Consider the following 18032-nt stretch of genomic DNA (forward strand, 5'->3'; position numbering starts at 1 on the left):
CTATTTCTCTGTGTGTTGCTTTTGCCCACTTTACTAGGAGGGAAGACACAACTAGGGATGCTTTGAGCTGGAAAAGATTCCAAATACATTAACAGATGCCAGCCACAGATGCAGGCGAAACGTTAGGAACAAGATCTACCAGGCCACGGCCACACAGCCCGTAAAACCCACCACAACCAGATAGACATCAACTTTAAGTGTTGAGTCATTAATCTAATGGTTTGAGTGCTTAGCCTAATGGAAGTGCCAGGAGGTAGGCAGAGTGTAGAGTCAATCAGAGCTATAAGACAATGGTAATGTGAATAAGGTAGTCATTAGAGGGAGATTAGTCAGCGAAAGAAAAAGTCTTGGGTGAATACATTATTGGAAGGAGCACTTTGGACAAATATATTAACAAGTCCTCTGTCTTTGCGGGTCAGATAGTCCAGGGCTGGAGATGGGAATGCTTTCCAATGCAAGAGCATTGTTTTCTGTAAATCCCTTTAGGGAGAGTGTGAGGCAGGTATCTTGCATGGTCGATATTGGGCAAGGACAAGTCCAGTCAAACTTTTACTGTGTCCTTGTGGGTACAGCTGGCACCTAATGCAATATTTAGAATATGCCTAATTAAATGTGATTGCTATCCAGTATACAGCACCAACTCTACCCATGTACTTACCTTATTAACTCTCAGATTGTGTTTTTCAATGATCCCGGATAGACCAGCATAACTATCAAATATGTTGGTTACGCCCAGCCCGTGAAGCACATCTTCGAGATCATAGGATGTAGAAATGGAAAATTTTGGCATCCATAGTTCTATTTCTCTGTTCACAAAAATAAAAAAACAAACAAAAATATTAAATAATTTTTACTTAACTTGCATGCAATAGAGTAGACTGCTTATTGTCAGGATTGGGCCTAATGCATCACTGGAGGATAAGGAAGCCATGATGGCCGACCTCATGGAGGCTGAACCATGGCAGATCCTGAAGGTTCAGAGCCTATATACTTCCAGGGACCATCAGGGGACATATGGCCAACTGTGGCTGCTGGGCCTGAAGCTCAGGCAGCAAATGAACAGAGGCAAGGCCAGACACTGAGACTACTAAGGAACCCACTGAGGAGATACATCTATTGCTCCAGGTTGGGAAAATACCGGGAGGTTTGGGTAGAGTGGAACCTGAGGTGGGCAGGGGTTGGGGAGGAGAATGACTTAAATGCCATAGTGTCCACCTTTCAAAGCAGCCATTTTCTCAAGGTGAACTGATCTCTGTCACCTGAAGATCAGTTGTAATAGTGAAAGATCCCCAGGTGTGAACAATTCAGTTACTCTGCCATCTTCCGTTTCATTTCCATCTTCCTTTTCATTCCTTTGTCATTCAATGGCCCAACTGTCTCTCTGTCTCTCTGATATTCAAGAAATGCTTATTGTCTTGATTTCAGCAATCACCTTCTCAAATTCTCTTCACTTGCCTAATTGTTTATAGGTCTTGGTATTTTTCTGCAAGCCCCTAGGTCAGGGGTGGCGAACCTATGGCACGGGTGCCAGAGGTGGCACTCAGAGCCTTCTCTGTGGGCACGCGCAAACAGAGTCCCCCCCCCCCGCCACACACACACATCTAGGCTGGCCAGGGCCGCTGGGCTCGATTATTAGCATTAAACCTAAGACCTAGTTTGGGGGAAGCAGTGTAGGTAACCCTGTTAAGCGCTGTTAAACCCCACTGATTTTCATGCGAAGAACTAAAGCGCGATCCTTTACCTGGGAGTAAGCTCGGTTGCTGGCAATGGGGCTTGCTTCTGAGTAAACCCTCCTAGGGTCGTGATTCACCCGCTCAAAGAGTTGCACGGTTGCTTCAAAGCAAAGCCACTGACTACCACCAAGTTTACTCCTGAGTAACGCACACCTCGGAGCCAACCATTTTTTCTAAACTCAAAGCTCAGTATTCAGGTTAAATTGCCATATTGGCACTTTGCCATAAATAAGCGGGTTTGGGGTTGCAATTTGGGCACTCGGCCTCGAAAAGGTTCGCCATCACTGCCCTAGGTGGTCTGTTTCCTGACTCTTCTCATGTGGGGATCAAATCTGGAGCGCTGTGTTGGAGTGAGCAACTCAGCATGTCTGTACATTGGAGGATAAGTGTGTGTTATCTCCTGAATGAGATTTCCCTTTCTTTGTCTTAACCTAAGGGCTGCCCTTTGACCTCTTCCTGTATGTCTCTCATTCTTCTACTCTCCACATGGATCTTCATGGAGTCACATGGATCTACTGCTCTCTCCTGCAGAAACAATGCTTCATAGTTCCATACACATGATCCTGGATTAGCTGACCACTTGTGACAGGGAAAAGTACTTCTCTTTCTTCCTTTCAACTGCAATCTAAAAGTGAACAGAACAGAACTATTGGATAGATGTAAGTTCTCCTTTTCTGCAATATACTTCTCAGAAGATTTGTTTACTGCACTCAATATCATGCTTCAATGACTAAGCAAACTCTGCTATATTAACCAAATGTCCCAATTTCCTGACCATGCTCTCTCAGTGTCTTTTCACTGGGTCATGTCTGTCTTAGTGTAAGGTTGCCTGACACAGACATCAAAAAGAGTCCAGAAATAGTAGCAGTAATCTTTACTGAAGTTCTATTCAAGGTGAGTAACCATAATTCTTCAAAGCCTGATTTGAAGAGCTTGGAAAGGATAGAGCTAGATTTAACCAGCAGAAACCCCTCCGTTCCTCCCAAACAGGTGGATGAAAGCAGAGTAACAGCACTGCATTGCTTTTCATAGTTAGCATAGCTTGTTCACACAGGAGACCATCTTTATCTCAAACTACAAAGCACTACTAGCCTGGAATGTGCAATGGCCCCAGGAGGTAGAGGGAGCTAACAGAAAGAAGGGTGATAAATAGAGGAGCCTGGGAAAAGCTCTTTGTCACCACACAGATCCCAGACTCCTAGTGGGAGGACAGTAGGATGCTTGTCAGTGGAAATAGATTAGCGGCAGCTGCAGGACCATCGAGAAGATGACACTTAGCAGTGCTCCCTGCCTGGGTCCATATGGTTGGTGGAGATGTCTGGGATGCAATGCACACAAGATGCCCTGCCACTCTGCCTGCTTGGCCCAGTAATGATTTGGATATGACCTCTGCCCTGTGTTTGGCTGCTAGTCAGACCGTTGTTAAGGAGAAAGATAGAGCTTACCTTTACGTTTACCTTCCCTCTGCTTTCAAACCCATGTCTCCATTAAACATATGGGCATCTGTCCTCAGTGATATACATGTGTGAGTGTAAAATACTTTGTTAGAGGCATGTGTCTCCTTTTTGCCTCAATGTGTGCAACCCCTTTATCTGGCAAAAGGAAACTTGGCAATGGGCTGGAATTTGAATAGACATGTCTGGGGCATCCTGGAATGTATTGACTCCTGGATTCCTGCTTCTCTTTTGACAGTTTTGGTGGGTTGTCATCTGTTGCTCTGGGGGGGAGGCAGGGTAATTCTCAGGGGGCCATGGTGAGTGGTGACTGATGATGCTCCTCTATTCCATTCAATGGCCCATCATCAAATGCTGTTCCCTGATTGGTGGCTAGAGTCTCTGCCATGCTTGGTATGTAGTCTAGGCCTAGCTGGGTGGGGTGGGGGTGGGGGTTCTGTTGTTTCTTTCCCATGTTGCAAGTGTCCACAGGGAACTGACCAGCAGTGCCTGTGTTCTGATGGAGCCATGCCAGTGGAGTTACACTGTGGTCAGTGAGCTGTCACAGTGGAGCTACTTGGATTGCATATATTTCAGTTTACCACAACATTTCCTTTTGAGTGTGTGTGAAAACAAAACCCACTGAAAATATTATTCCTGCCCTCAGTGGCTTCAAAATTTCTAGAAATTTTAAATCTGTAAGCATTGCCCTAGAAATTGTTCTTGAAACTTAAAAATTATAAGGGCTTTGACTAGTCAGCTTCTTTCATTTGACATCCAATATGACATCTCTGAAGATGTATCTGATATCAACTATGGTCAAATACGCATACATACTGTTTAATTCTATACTAATTACCCTTGAATTCTATACTAGTTTCCCTTGATTTTCATCAAATCCAGACAACATTGAAGATTGTCTAATGCAAGACATACTGAAAGTATTCACGTTTACACTATTTAAAGCAACATGTAGTATGGATATGATATAATTAGCATAGATTTGAACCATATGCTTTTACTCTACAAATAATTCAAAATCATTATTGATACAGGAGCTACTTTGATAAACTACCAGAAGAAAATGCTTACTTGTACTGAAAAGATGTTCTCCATCTATCAAGGTTTTCTTTTCCCCAAGAGCGCTCTACATCTTTTAGTTTCCCTTTATCAGGAAGAATGAACCAGGCTTCAGTATTTCCTATACAAGGTATTACCACAACCGAGCAAGACATATCTTCATCATAGAGGATTTTGAACTTGCTCTTTTGATACATAAAATTTAATCTAACTGTGTTGTTTTGATGTGCAAAAAAGTCCTTTTCAACAGTTAATTGATCTTGGAAGCTGTTTTTCCAGTAATCTTAGGAGGAAAAGAAAAGACAGCAAAGTAGTATAAGCATTCATTCTCCAAAACATTATATGTAATAGCTACTTACGTAATCATTTTAAAAATTTTCGATCCCAGCCAGTTCTTCTGGAATTACAACTGGTTTTTCCTGGAGAAAAATTCTGTTGCATATCAGTGAATTCTGCCTCCAATAGGATATCTTAAAGGGAACAATCAATTTCCAAAACAGCTGCACAATAGAGAAGTAGGTCCCTGACGAATTGAGTAATTCTCTGGAATAATCAGAATTATTACTTCAAATGACAATTCCTTTCATTATACCTTGATCAGTAGGGGACAGGAGTTTGGAGGACAGATAGAGCTTTATCTAGTCTGTGAAAGCTTATGCCAGAAAAAAAGCTTATGACTAATATCTTCTTTTTTTCTGCTTGGGCTGAATGAATTTTTCTGTCTATGACATTGTATTGATATGCCAATAGAGGTTAGTTTGGGTTGATTTTGTTTATGGGGTAGTTTGGCATTGCCTTCCCAAGTCATCTATACTTTACCCCCAGCATGCTGGCTACTCAATTTGCCAATCTTGGAAGGATGGAAGGCTGAGTCGACATTGAACTGGCTACCTGAAGCATACTTCTGTTGGAATCAAACTCGGGTCGTGAACAGAGCTTTTAACTGTTGTACTGCTGCTTACCGCTCTGTGCCACAGGGCTGTTTTTATACCATAACTAAACCCCCAAAATACAGATTTCACATCAGATGTCCCATCCCCTTCATTGCTACAATCACCTTTTACAATTCCTTTACTATGCAGATGTAAAATTTATTCTCAATACTCCAGCGGATTGAATAATTTGATTACTGTTTTCAATCTCTGTACATTTTAAATTCTCCAACTTACCTTCGAAATAAGCATAATTCACAAGGGTCATGGCTGTGTGTTCACAGAGGTCCCTGACTATATCAACTATTTTCCCATCAGTTTTGTTCATCACATCATCATTTATCTGCTGTTTAGCTGCTGTAGAATTCAGGAAGTTTGTGTAAAAGATGTCAGCATCATAGAAGGTTTCAGCATCATCCAAAAATTTAGGCAGAACTTCTGATGACTTGTCAAAGAACAAAGCGTTGCCTACTTTCATCGTCGTGTGCTTTTCCGGTTGGTTAAATAGGTGGATAAGTCGGCAAAATCCCCTATGTATTGTTTTCTCTTCAATCTCTGAAAGGTTAAAACTAAGTCCTTCATAAATCTGCCTCCGGGTTTCAGGTGTGGCACCTAGGGACAACAGGGCAAAGGCCATGGAGATGCTTGTGGGAGAGAATAAAATGTTTTGGTTAGCCTGATTGGAAGCCATGTGCTTGTAGACTCTAAATGCAAAGTCAGTATTAAAAGGTGCTATCTTGTGCAAGGCTTCCCTTTCATAATAACATTTAATTTCTGAAGTGGGATGCGAATGATCAGGTAGACTTTTAGTTGGATTATTATCATGGACATCTCGGGGTCCTATGAGGTGATAACAATGGAACTGAACTCCAATCAGCAACAAGGAAAGGTAGATCACAACCTTCATTTGAGAGATGTAACGGCTCTGTGAGGGGGGAAAAAAAGGAAGACATAACAACTTCCATTGTTAATCTGTTCTGTACAAACACATAAAGTAATTCAGTAGGAATGTCTCTTGAACAGACCACATTAAAATAAAAGACATGTACCAAGAGGTTGAATTATTGCTTCAAAATATAGAATCAAACACCATAAATCATTCAACGTCCTGTAAGCTGTGTATGGAGGAGAGATTTACTTACTTTTCAGAAAAATATGCATACAATAAGAGGTTGTATTAGATAGTTTCTGAGCGTAGCTGTGTTGATCAGCAGTAGAACAGTTAAATTAGAGTCCAGTAGCACCTTGCAGACCAACAAGTTTTCAGGGTTTAAGGTTTTGAGAGGCCAAGCTCCCTCCACCTGACTTTCTAAAGCTTATATCCAGGACTTCTGGGGAAACTTGTGCCCAAGGTGGCTACTCCAGAGTGTCGGAGCTTCTAAATAGCAGCTTTAACAGGCTTATTTTTTAAAAAAACTAACAAACCTTTTTTTCTTACCCTTTGTACAAACGAGGATAACTGAGGAGCTTCAGCTGAGCTGCTTCTATCTGCAGGAGGTACCGCGGGTGCCAGAGACAAGGAAAGCGGCGACGGTGTCAAGCTGTCCCATAAAATGTCTGCTGGGAAAATAACTCTACTAACTTGTATTACGGTACTTATAGTAGAGAAACTGTACAGAACGTCCTAACTGGATTTAACATCGTCCCGCCCATTTAAAGTGGAGAGCAGTGATGCCAAGAAAGAAAAATACTGGCAACGCCCTTAAGGCAATGATGCTCTAATTGATGTAACCATAATACAGGAATTATTATCAAAGGTGGATATAATCTCCACAGCTGTGCTGGATACTAATGTTAAAATTGGTAAAAATGGATGGTGAATTGAATGAAATCAAACAGAAGATTACTACATTATCTACATTGGAAGATGGAAGGAATTCAATTTTGGAAGAAATAAAATCAGTGAATAAAACAACGGACAATCGGGAAGACAAAATTACAGTCATAGAAAAAGAAGATAACAATGGGAAAGGACTATTATTTATACAAATGAAACAGATGGAGAGACTATTAAGATTTAGAGGGATAAACAAGATGGATAATGAAAAAATTCATGAAAAAGATAATTATACTCTGATCAAGTATCAGAACCTCTGTTTGGGGACAGGAGTTTAGAGGACAGATTGAGTTTTATCTAGGCTGTGAAAGCTTATGCTAGGAAAAAAATAACTTATGCTATTTATTTTTGTGGCAATTCATTAATGTAATCACTTTGTGGAATTATTATCAATGTGGGATCCCACATAATTTTATTCATTATTTACTTTATTTATTTAAAACATTTGTTAGCTGCCTTTGCATTGGGATGTGTAGAATGCAAGGAAGAGGAGGTGTGGACAGGAGCTGGAAGAGGCAGGATCTGAACAACATGGTATCCTTCATCTAAGGTGTGAAGGGGAAGGACAGAACTTAAGAAGAGAAGGTGGCAGTACTGGCCATGTGAGAGAAGAGAGCAAAGTTTAAGTGAGGGAAGATATCTGAGGGAGAGAACCATCATGGAGACTTACCACTTTTGGGATATTGAATAATAGTTCAAAAGACAGTCCAATAAAGGAAACAAGGAGGGGGCAGTGAATGATGTAATCTGGAGAGAGCCACTTCATTTGCCCCATCATCCATGCCATAAAAAGGTAAAGGTAGTGCGCTATGCAAGCACCTGGTCATTGCTGATCCATGGGGAGACATAACTTCATGATTTTGCCTAGTAGACTATGTTCATGGTGTAGTCCCTATAAGTTGTATTTCTGGATATAAAGGGGGCCTTTGACTCTGTCCGAAGAGACAAGCTATGGGTCAAGCTTACCAAAATGGGTATTGAGAATAGACTGCTTCTACTCATCAAGGCATTACACCAAGATACCGAAAGTCAAGTTATATGTAATCAGGAGGGACTGCTCTCACCCAAAATATCTAATACCAGGGAGTAAAGCAAGGCTGTGTCCTTACACTTTATTTAATCTTTATTTAAATGGTCTTGCACCTGCACTTAGATCTGTCAACTCACACTGCCCAAATCTTGCTGGTCACCAAAATCCCATTATTACTACTTCAAGCTTACCGAACTTATGCAACACTCAACTGCAGTAACAGAGGATCAGGCTCCAGAGACTTACCCTAGGTCTGAGCATCCTATGAATCTTGCAAACCCCACTTCAGCTAACCCATGAAACCTTAATCAACTGACAGCTGAAATTCATCATTCCTGCAGTCATCAGATCAATCAATCAACAACAACAGCCTTTATTGGCATACAAAAGCAAAAAATTACAAAACAGATGTGTGTAATAAAGAAAAATCACAAGTGAGAAAAACACGATTAGAAATTACTGATCTCAAGAATGAAGTTTGCAAACATTCTCACAAAAAAGCACATCAGAACTATTCAGGAGATATGGAATTTTATAACATTCTTGCCATTGGGAACACTGCAAAAAATTGAGTTCATATATTTCATCCATATCTTATAATATTTAGGGCATACAAACAGAGAATGGTCAAGTGTTTTGACAGTAACCAAATCACAAGAATGAACCCATCCAACCCAAGAATGAACCCATCTCCCATCCAAAAGGGCTGATGATAACACATTACATCGTGCGGTAGCCAAGGCTCTCCTCTGGGTGGGGTTAATCAAGATGCGAAGGTATGCTGACATAACTCCACACTCAGATTGAGTTAATAATGTGGTAGGGGAACAAGTTGTCTTAGCTGCAAGGATCGAGTTATGAAAGTTAAGATCCAAGAGTCTGTTCCACATCCGTAAGTATGAGAAGTGATTCCAAAGGCAAGCCAATTGTTTTAATCTTGCTGAGAATCAGAGTATACCACTCTTAAATAACGTGATCTGATAACAGTGAGGAAATATAGTTATTAGAACCTGCTTGAAAGTGTATATGCAGCCAAAATGTTTTGGCCCTCATCCATGCCAAAGTTTCAAGAGTAGTTTGGCCCATCTCTATGCACAGCACAGTGTAAGGCATACATCAAGGGAGCCGCATAAGTTTCTGAAGAAACTTGGAATGTAATATATTAAGTGATTTATTTATTGCTGATGGGGGAGCCATACAATAACAGGGAACCAGTCCTAGCCTCAAAAACCTTCAGAGCAGCAGGAATGTATTGGTTACCCTTGCTATAGAAAAAGCAAAATATTGCTGTAATGTTAGTATGTGCAGAAGTAATTACTGCTTGTCGCTATGAGAGCCATGACAAATTTTATCTGAAACAAATATCAAGATATCAAAAGTATTTGACCTGTTCAATTTTGTGGCCCTTATTATGCCAAGACATGGGCTTCCACTTCTTGGCAAAGATGAGAATCTTAGATTTAACAAAACTAATTTCCAATGTATTCACTTCGTAATAGCTGGCAAAGCAGTGTGTTAAGCGTTTAAGGCCAATGCTGGACAAAGACAATAACGCAGCATCATCTGCATACAAGAGTAAGGAAACATGGGTAGTATGTAGCTTAGGACTATAACCATTCACCAATGCTAGAGCATGAGGCAGATCGTTCTAAAATAAATTAAATAAAGTAAGGGTCAATATGCAACCCTGCTTAACCTCACGTGTGGTAGAAATTCTATTGGTTAGATGACCTTCATCAGAGCATCTAATTTGGCAAGCAGTATTGATGTACAACTGTCTAGTCAGGAATAGAAATCTGGGGTCAACATTCAATAGCCTCATCTTGTCCCACGTGAGATTTCTTGTTACAGAATCAAAGGCTCCTTTTAAGTCAATAAAGGCAGCAAATAACTTGGAAGCTTTAACAGTAGTATATTTATTTGCTAAATGGGAAAGTACTAAGCAGTGATCCAAGGTTGATTTATCCTTACAGAATCCAGCTTGCGCACAATCCAGCCAGCTTTGTAACCTAATTAATAAGAATTTTGAATAAAGCTTTCCAATTACTGATAAAAGACTAATTGGCCGGTAATTGGAAGGATCAGCAGGATCACCCTTTTTATAGATGGGTACTATAATCGCAAATCACCAGCTGTTGAGTACTATAATGGGTACTATATGGGTAATATAATGGCAAATCACCATATTATTAATCATGGTGAACACTGCTGCCAAGAGAGGGGTCCACCACTCCGGATCTGATTTCAAAGTCTCTGGAATAAATAAGTCTGATCCAGCCGCTTTTCCATTTTTTAAACCAACTATTAAATCTACAATTTCCTGTACAGAGACAGGAGGGCAGTCAGTCAACTAACACTAAGCTCTGGGTTTCCAACCCATCTGTCCGGGCCCTGTGGGACCTTAATGAGTTCCACAGGGCCTGTAAGACTGAGCTGTTCCACCGGGCTTTTGGGGAGACCAGGTACTGACGTGCACCCCTCCCCTCCCTTTGCTATAACATCAGGGGACCCTGTCGCCCTCCCCTTGGGGTGCGGTTGTAAGCTGCTGGACGCCATCTGCTTTAGAATGCTGTATTTTAACAGGGAGTGGTTTTAACATGTATAGAGCCTATTTATTCATTTAATTGATTAATTGATTTATTGTGCTCTACTTATATATCTATGTTGTACACCGCCCTGAACCCTTCGGGGAAGGGCGGTATAGAAGCTTTAATAATAATAATAATAATAATAATAATAATAATAATAATAATAATAATAATAATAATAATAGATAGATAGATAGATAGATAGATAGATAGATAGATAGATAGATAGATAGATAGATAGATAGATTAAGAACATAAGAACATAAGAACTAGCCTGTTGGATCAGACCAGAGTCCATCTAGTCCAGCATTCTGCTACTCGCAGTGGCCCACCAGGTGCCTTTGGGAGCTCACATGCAGGAGGTGAAAGCAATGGCCTTCTGCTGCTGCTGCTTCTGAGCACCTGGTCTGCTAAGGCATTTGCAATCTGAGATCAAGGAGGATCAAGATTGGTAGCCATAGATTGACTTCTCCTCCACAAATCTGTCCAAGCCCTTTTTAAAGCTATCCAGGTTAGTGGCCATCACCACCTCCTGTGGCAGCATATTCCAAACACCAATCACATGTTGCGTGAAGAAGTGTTTCCTTTTATTGGTCCTAATTCTTCCCCCCCAACATTTTCAATGAATGCCCCCTGGTTCTAGTATTGTGAGAAAGAGAGAAAAATTTCTCTCTGTCAACATTTTCTACCCCATGCATAATTTTATAGACTTCAATCATATCCCCCCTCAGACGTCTCCTCTCCAAACTAAAGCGTCCCAAACGCTGCAGCCTCTCCTCATAAGGAAGGTGCTCCAATCCTTCAATCATCCTTGTTGCCCTTCTCTGCACTTTTTCTATCTCTTTGATATCCTTTTTGAGATGTGGCGACCAGAACTGAACACAGTACTCCAAGTGCGGTTGCGCCACTGCTTTATATAAGGGCATGGTTCCCCCTTATCCACATGCCTGTTTACACCCTCAAAGAACTCTAGTAAGTTTGTAAGACAGGACTTGCCCCTGCAAAAGCCATGCTGACTCTTCCTCAGCAGGTCTTCCTTTTCTCATGTTTTATAATTTTATCTTTAATGATAGATTCTACTAATTTACCAGGAACAGATAAGAACATAAGAACATAAGAACAAGCCAGCTGGATCAGACCAAAGTCCATCTAGTCCAGCTCTCTGCTACTCGCAGTGGCCCACCAGGTGCCTTTGGGAGCTCACATGTAGGATGTGAACGCAATGGCCAGCCTATAGGCTGTTACTCCCCTGATCTCCTATTAGTCTGTTAAGGCATTTGCAATCTCCAGATCAAGAAGGATCAAGATTGAAGTAGCCATAAATCGACTTCTCCTCCATAAATCTGTCCAAGCCCCTTTTAAAGCTATCCAGGTTAGTGGCCATCACCACCTCCTGTGGCAGCATATTCCAAACACCAATCACACGTTGCGTGAAGAAGTGTTTCCTTTTATTAGTCCTAATTCTTCCCCCCAGCATTTTCAATGAATGCCCCCTGGTTCTAGTATTGTGAGAAAGAGAGAAAAATTTCTCTCTGTCCACATTTTCTACCCCATGCATAATTTTATAGACTTCAATCATATCCCCCCTCAGCCGCCTCCTCTCCAAACTAAAGAGTCCAAACTGACTCTTTAGTCAAACTGACTGGCCTGTAATTTCCTGATGTCAAACTGACTGGCCTGTAATTTCCTGGGTCCCCCCTAGACCCTTTCTTAAAGATTGGTGTGACATTGGCCACCTTCCAGTCTTCAGGGATGGAGCCTGATTTCAGGGATAAGTTGCATATTAATGTGAGAACATCAGCAATTTCATGCTTGAGCTCTTTAAGAACTCTTGGATGAATGCAATCTGGGCCAGGGGATTTGGTAGCATTTAGTTTATCAATGGCTGCCAGAACTTCTTCCTTGTCTACCACTATCTTCGCTAGTTCCTCAGATTCACCTCCTAAGAAGCTTGGTTCAGGTGCAGGAATTTTCCTCACCTCCTCTTGGATTCGAAGACAGATTGCAAAGAATTCATTTAAACTTCTCTGCAATCTCCCTGTCATCTTTTAGCACACCTTTTGTTTTCTTCATCATCCTACTTGAATACAGCTTCCCTAGCTGGCAGCCTGCTGCTTTCATGTATTTGAATAACTGTTTGTTGCTGGTCATGATGTTCGCAGCCATCGCGTTCCTCATAATCCTTTTTTGCCTCCCTTACAGCTAACTTGCTTCTCTTTTGCCACCATTTATTGTTCTCTCTGGTATTCTTCATCGGTTAAGTTGGACTTCCATTTTCTAAAAGACATCTTTTTTTTCCTAATAATTTCCTCAACCTCCCTTGTTAACCATGGTGGCTTTCTTGTGGACTGGGCGCTGGCACCTAACCTCTGCCGGAACACATTCCAGCTGAGCTTTTAAGACTATGTTTTTAAATAACCTCCAAGCACCTTGGAAATTTTTGGCTCTCTTGATTTTCCCTTTCAGCTTCCTGCGCACTATCCCCCTCATCTTTGAGAAATTTCCCTTTCTGAAGGCAAATGTAACTACATTAGTAGTTGTCACTTGTTCGCATGCAGAGATACTGAATCTGACAGCATTGTGGTCGCTGTTCCCTATCAGCTCAACAACACTGACTTCCCGCACCAGGTCCCGGGTCCCACATAGAATTAGATCTAGGATCACATCTCCCCTGGTTGGTTCTACAACCATCTGCTCTAAGCCACAGTCATTTAGCATATCCAGGAATGTTCTCTCCTTACTATGACCTGAACATGCATTTTTCCAGTTTATGTGAAGATAGTTAAAATCGCCCATTACCACGACATTTTTGCTTTTGTTGGCCTCTCTAATTTCTTTTTCCATCTCAGAATCCTCTTGTGCACTTTGGTCAGGGGGACGATAATATATTCCTAATGTTAAACTATGCTTCACCCCTGGTATTGATATCCACAGTGCTTCTGTAGAGGAATCAGCTCCCCCTGCATTGTCTATTTTATGTGACACTATGCTCTCTTTGTAGAGGGCCACCCCACCCCCAATACGCCCTGTCCTATCCTTCCTGTAACCTGGGATAACAGCATCCCACTGGTTCTCCTCATTCCACCATGTCTCTGTGATGCCCACTATATCAATGTCCTCCTTCAAAACTCTGTTCTCCAGCTCCCCCATTTTAGGTCGAATGCTTCTACAATTAGCATAGAGACACTTGTATACTCTGTCTCTGTCCCCTAGCCACCAGGATTTATATTGTTTTGCCCTCCTATTGCTTTTGTGAACACTATCACTTATCACATTGCTATGCTCCCTGCGGCATGTGGTTGATTTAGAAAAACCTCCCTCTCTGCATCCCCATGGACTCTGTATTCCGAACCGAAGTCACCTCAGCTCCTGTTGGCTTTCCCCCAAGGATCAGTTTAAAAGCTGTTCTGCCACCTTTTTAATGTTGAGCACCAGCAGCCTGGTTCCTCTTTGGTTAAGATGAGGCCCGTCCCGTTTGTACAGTCCTGCCTTATCCCAAAAGGTTCCCCAGTTCCTGACAAATCTGAAACCCTCTGCCTTACACCACCTTCTCATCCACGCATTGAGACCCTGTATCTCCGCTTGCCTAGCTTCAGCCCTGCTTGTCGGTCTGAGTAACGCATTTCAGAGAATACCACCTTAGGGGTCACATAGTTTAACCTTTTTTCTGGCAGCCTAAATTTAGCTTCCAGAACCTCCCGGCTACATTTCCCAATACCATTGCGGGCGCAATGTGGACCACAACTGCTGATGACTCCACCCCAGCGCACAATCGGCAGCCTATCTACAGGCGGCGTGACATCCGCAACCTTCACACCAGGCAGGCAAGTCACCATGTGGTCATCACGCCTCTCACAAACCCAACTCTCTATATTCCTAATGATCAAATCACCCACTACAAGGAGCCCCCCACCTCCCCGAGAGGTATCCTCAGTGCGAGAGGATATCTGACCACCAGCTAATGAAGGGGTCCCATTTAAGGGAGCATCTTCCACCACCTCAGACTGGCACCCTCCGTCACCCAGACTCTCATTCTCCATGACATCTGAAGAGATGTCACCTTGGGAGTGGGACCCGGCTGCTAGGTCCCTGAAAGCCTCGTTATTGCCCTCTCTGCCTCTCTCAGCTTCGCCAGGTCTGCCACCTTGGCTTCAAGAGAACGCACACGTTCCTTGAGTGCCAAGAGCTCATTGCAGCGAGGGCACACCCATGACTTCTGCCCTAGTGGCAGATAGTCATACATGTGACACTCAGTGCAAAACACTGGAAAGCCCCCCTCCCCCTGCTGGCTTCAAAGCGTTTTGGAGTTCCATTACATGTTTTGGAGTTCCATTACTTTAAATAATTCCCTCCGTATGGAAAACCTGAATAGCATGCAAAATTTTGTCCATGTCATACATGTGATAGTCATACATGTGACACTCAGTGCAAAACACTGGAAACCCCCCATCCCCCTGCTGGCTTCCTGCCTTCATATCTAATTTTGTTTAGATATTCAAATACTGATTTTAATTAGTGCCTCCCTCTTAAGGTTTCTATACCTTCTACTATCCCTTAAAATATGTTATTATTTAGTAAAACACCTGCGAGCGCCGTTAGAAAAGCCCTCTGTAAAGAAAAATCAGAGCTCCTCAGCCCTTTCTGGCGCACTGCTCTTCTCCACTGCTCCTCTTCTCTGCTGGTTCCAGAGACTAACTGAAAAGATTTAAAAATTTGAGAAGCCCCACCCCTTCAGCACTAACTGAAAAGATTTAAAAATTTGAGAAGCCCCACCCCTTCAGCAGCCTCCACCAATCAGCAGCCCTAGGACAAGGAGGAAAAAAGAGAAAACCCCTGTTTAAAATACACTGTTTAAAAGATGTGGCTTTGAGAAAAGCCCTCTGTAAAGAAAAATCAGAGCTCCTCAGCCCTTTCTGGCCCACTGCTCTCCTCCACTCAGAGGCCATTTCCGCATGGAGGCGGAAGCGGCTGGGTCGGCGCATTTCGCGCCAACCCGACGACGCTGGAACCGTCTGCATGGACGGTCCCAGAACCGGCTGGGATGACAGCGCCGCGGAGCGCCGTCACCCGGCCAATCCGGCATGTCCCCAGGCCTCCGGCACATCGCCAAGGCCTGAGGACAAGCCCCCGGCCCTGCGCGCCTGCTCCTGCGCCACGGGGCAGGGGGCGTGTCCCCAGGCCTCGGCGACACGCCGGAGGCCCAGGGACGAGGTAAGTGCAGGGAGGGAGTGGGGGGGGAAGCGCTGGGAAGCCGCTGCCATTTGCACGGCAGCAGCTTCCAGCCGGCGTTTCCAAAAAACCACGCTGGGGAAGCGTGGTTTGGAAACGCGGCTCGGCGCCGGTCGGGCAGCGCGATGGCAGCGCGGCTGCGAAGCAGCTGCGCCCCCTGTGCGAACAGCGGCCTGGGGATGGCGTTTTTGCCGTCCCCAGGCCACCGTATTCCGCCCGTGCGGAAACGGCCAGAGTTTAAGATTCAGAGTTTAAGATAGAGCCAACCGAAACAGAAAACATTAGATGAAGGTAGTCACTCATGGCATAATCATCAATAACAAACTGGGAAATTGAACCCAAAAAATGAGGGGAAACCAAGACATAGTCAATCACATTACAACCATTGGCCAAAATAAAAGTAAAGTAATCTGCATTGGAAAACTTTCTCAAGCCATTAAGCCAAAGATTGCTAAAACACAGCTCAAATTTAGCTAAATTAAGGCCCACAAAATTTCTAGTATGATCTTTTGGCCAACAGGCTGCAGAAGTAAGTAAAGATTGTATTGCATCATAGCCACAAATCAATTACTCAATAGAGAATACACACAGTTACCTGTTAAAATCACCTGCCAAAATTATTTCCACAAAAGGAAAATTATTTTCTAAATCTTCAATATAAGTAGTGAGATTTCCCCAAGTTCTTAACAACATATTATGGGTTAATCCCACGGGGATATAAACATTTACTATAATACAAGAACACTTCCCCACATCACTGGCGTACCTGCCTAGGGACAAAGGGTACCCTTTGTCCCCGGGCGCACCAATTTTTGTCACGTGTTTGGTCACGTGGGGGCGCCAGCAAACCTTTGCAGAGAAACCAGTGGACCAGATTGCTTTCCTGTTTCCTGCCTTAGCCCCGCCCACTTCGGACGGTGGCCCACTGGGCCAGTTCCACCTCTCAGCCCAAGCAAGCAAGGAAGCCACCAGAGCAGGATGGGGAGCTCCGCCTCCCTTTGACCCAGCATGAAGCAGCAACAGGCAGGCAGCACAGGCATGTGGGGAAAGAAGCGGGTTCCAGCTTTTGCCTCCAAATCCTGCTGCCAGCAGCCCGTGTCCCTCGCAGCTGCCTCGTCACAAGAGGAGAAAGAGAGGTTTGTTTTCGCCGGCCCTGCCCATCGCTCCCCCCCTTCTCTCCTTGCCCCAAGTTGAGCCACCGCTGCTCAGTGGCTTGAGAAAGTTTTTTAAAAAACCCTCCTGAGACAAGACTCTCGAGTCCCAGTCTCCCTCCATGGCTGGCACACTGCAGCTTGAAAAAGTAAAAAAGTTAAAAGGGGGGGGGGGTTTGCAAGATTTCCTCTCCCTAAGCAGCTTGAAAAAGTTAAAAAAAAACCACCAAACCTGAGACGTCAGGATACTCTCTGCTGCAGCATGAGGCTTGAAAAGGTTTTTTTTAAAAAAAAAGTAAGGGGGAAACCCAAGATCTCCGCTCTCTGCTGGATGCAGAGCAGCTTGAAAAAGTTTTTAAAAGGAGGAACAAAATGAGATCCCAATTCCCAAACACCCCCAACCAAAGGAAAATAGAAAAAAAACCCGCCCCTGGGATTCTCTTCCCTTACCCCCTGGGGTTGCCTCCCCCCTTGCATTTCTGTCTCTGTTGAGGGGGGCTCTGTTGTGATGGGGGAAGCAGGAAAGATGTGTGGGAGTAAAGGAAAAGGACCTTTCGCCCACCTTGATTTTCCTGCACCTAGATCCTCCTTACAGGAGAGAAAGGAGGGGGAGGGGGAGGCATTACAAACTGCTTAACAAACAGACTGTCTCCCACTGAAGGAGCCCAGTCCTTGGATCAGCAAGCATCAGCAAAGACAGGTTCCCTCTTCATAGGTTGAGATAAAATTCTTTAGTTTTAAAAACTAAAGAATCCTACCCCAAGAATCCCCTCTCCCCCCCAATACTAGTATTTACCTTGCATTGCCGTATGTGCTTGGCAGCCTCTCTGATGTTGGGGGGCCAGCAAAGGTGTGGGGGAGGAAAGGAAAGGAACTTTAAGCCACTTTACAAGAGAGAATGGCTCGTTCCGCACATGTAGAATAATGCACTTTCAAACTGCTTTCAGTGCTCTTTGAAGCTGTGCGGAATAGCAAAATCCACTTGCAAACAGTGGTGAAAGTGGTTTGAAAACGCATTA

At 43.4% G+C, this 18032-nt stretch overlaps 1 protein-coding gene across 1 annotated transcript in view; it reads right to left on the bottom strand.

The window, feature by feature from the left end:
• Positions 1–6731, bottom strand: part of LOC125426375 (alpha-1-antiproteinase-like) — a 43313-nt gene extending 36582 nt beyond the window's left edge. The window contains exons 1-4 of the mRNA XM_048484631.1: positions 6604–6731; positions 5416–6103; positions 4259–4529; positions 659–806 (exon numbers count right to left, since the gene is read on the bottom strand). Of these exons, the coding sequence (XP_048340588.1) occupies positions 659–806; positions 4259–4529; positions 5416–6085 (1089 nt within the window). The 5' untranslated portion in view covers positions 6086–6103; positions 6604–6731. The remainder of the gene's footprint in view (positions 1–658; positions 807–4258; positions 4530–5415; positions 6104–6603) is intronic.
• Positions 6732–18032: the final 11301 nt, after the last annotated feature.

Source organism: Sphaerodactylus townsendi, linkage group LG02, assembly GCF_021028975.2.
Source record: "Sphaerodactylus townsendi isolate TG3544 linkage group LG02, MPM_Stown_v2.3, whole genome shotgun sequence".
In the NCBI taxonomy this organism is placed as follows: domain Eukaryota; kingdom Metazoa; phylum Chordata; class Lepidosauria; order Squamata; family Sphaerodactylidae; genus Sphaerodactylus; species Sphaerodactylus townsendi.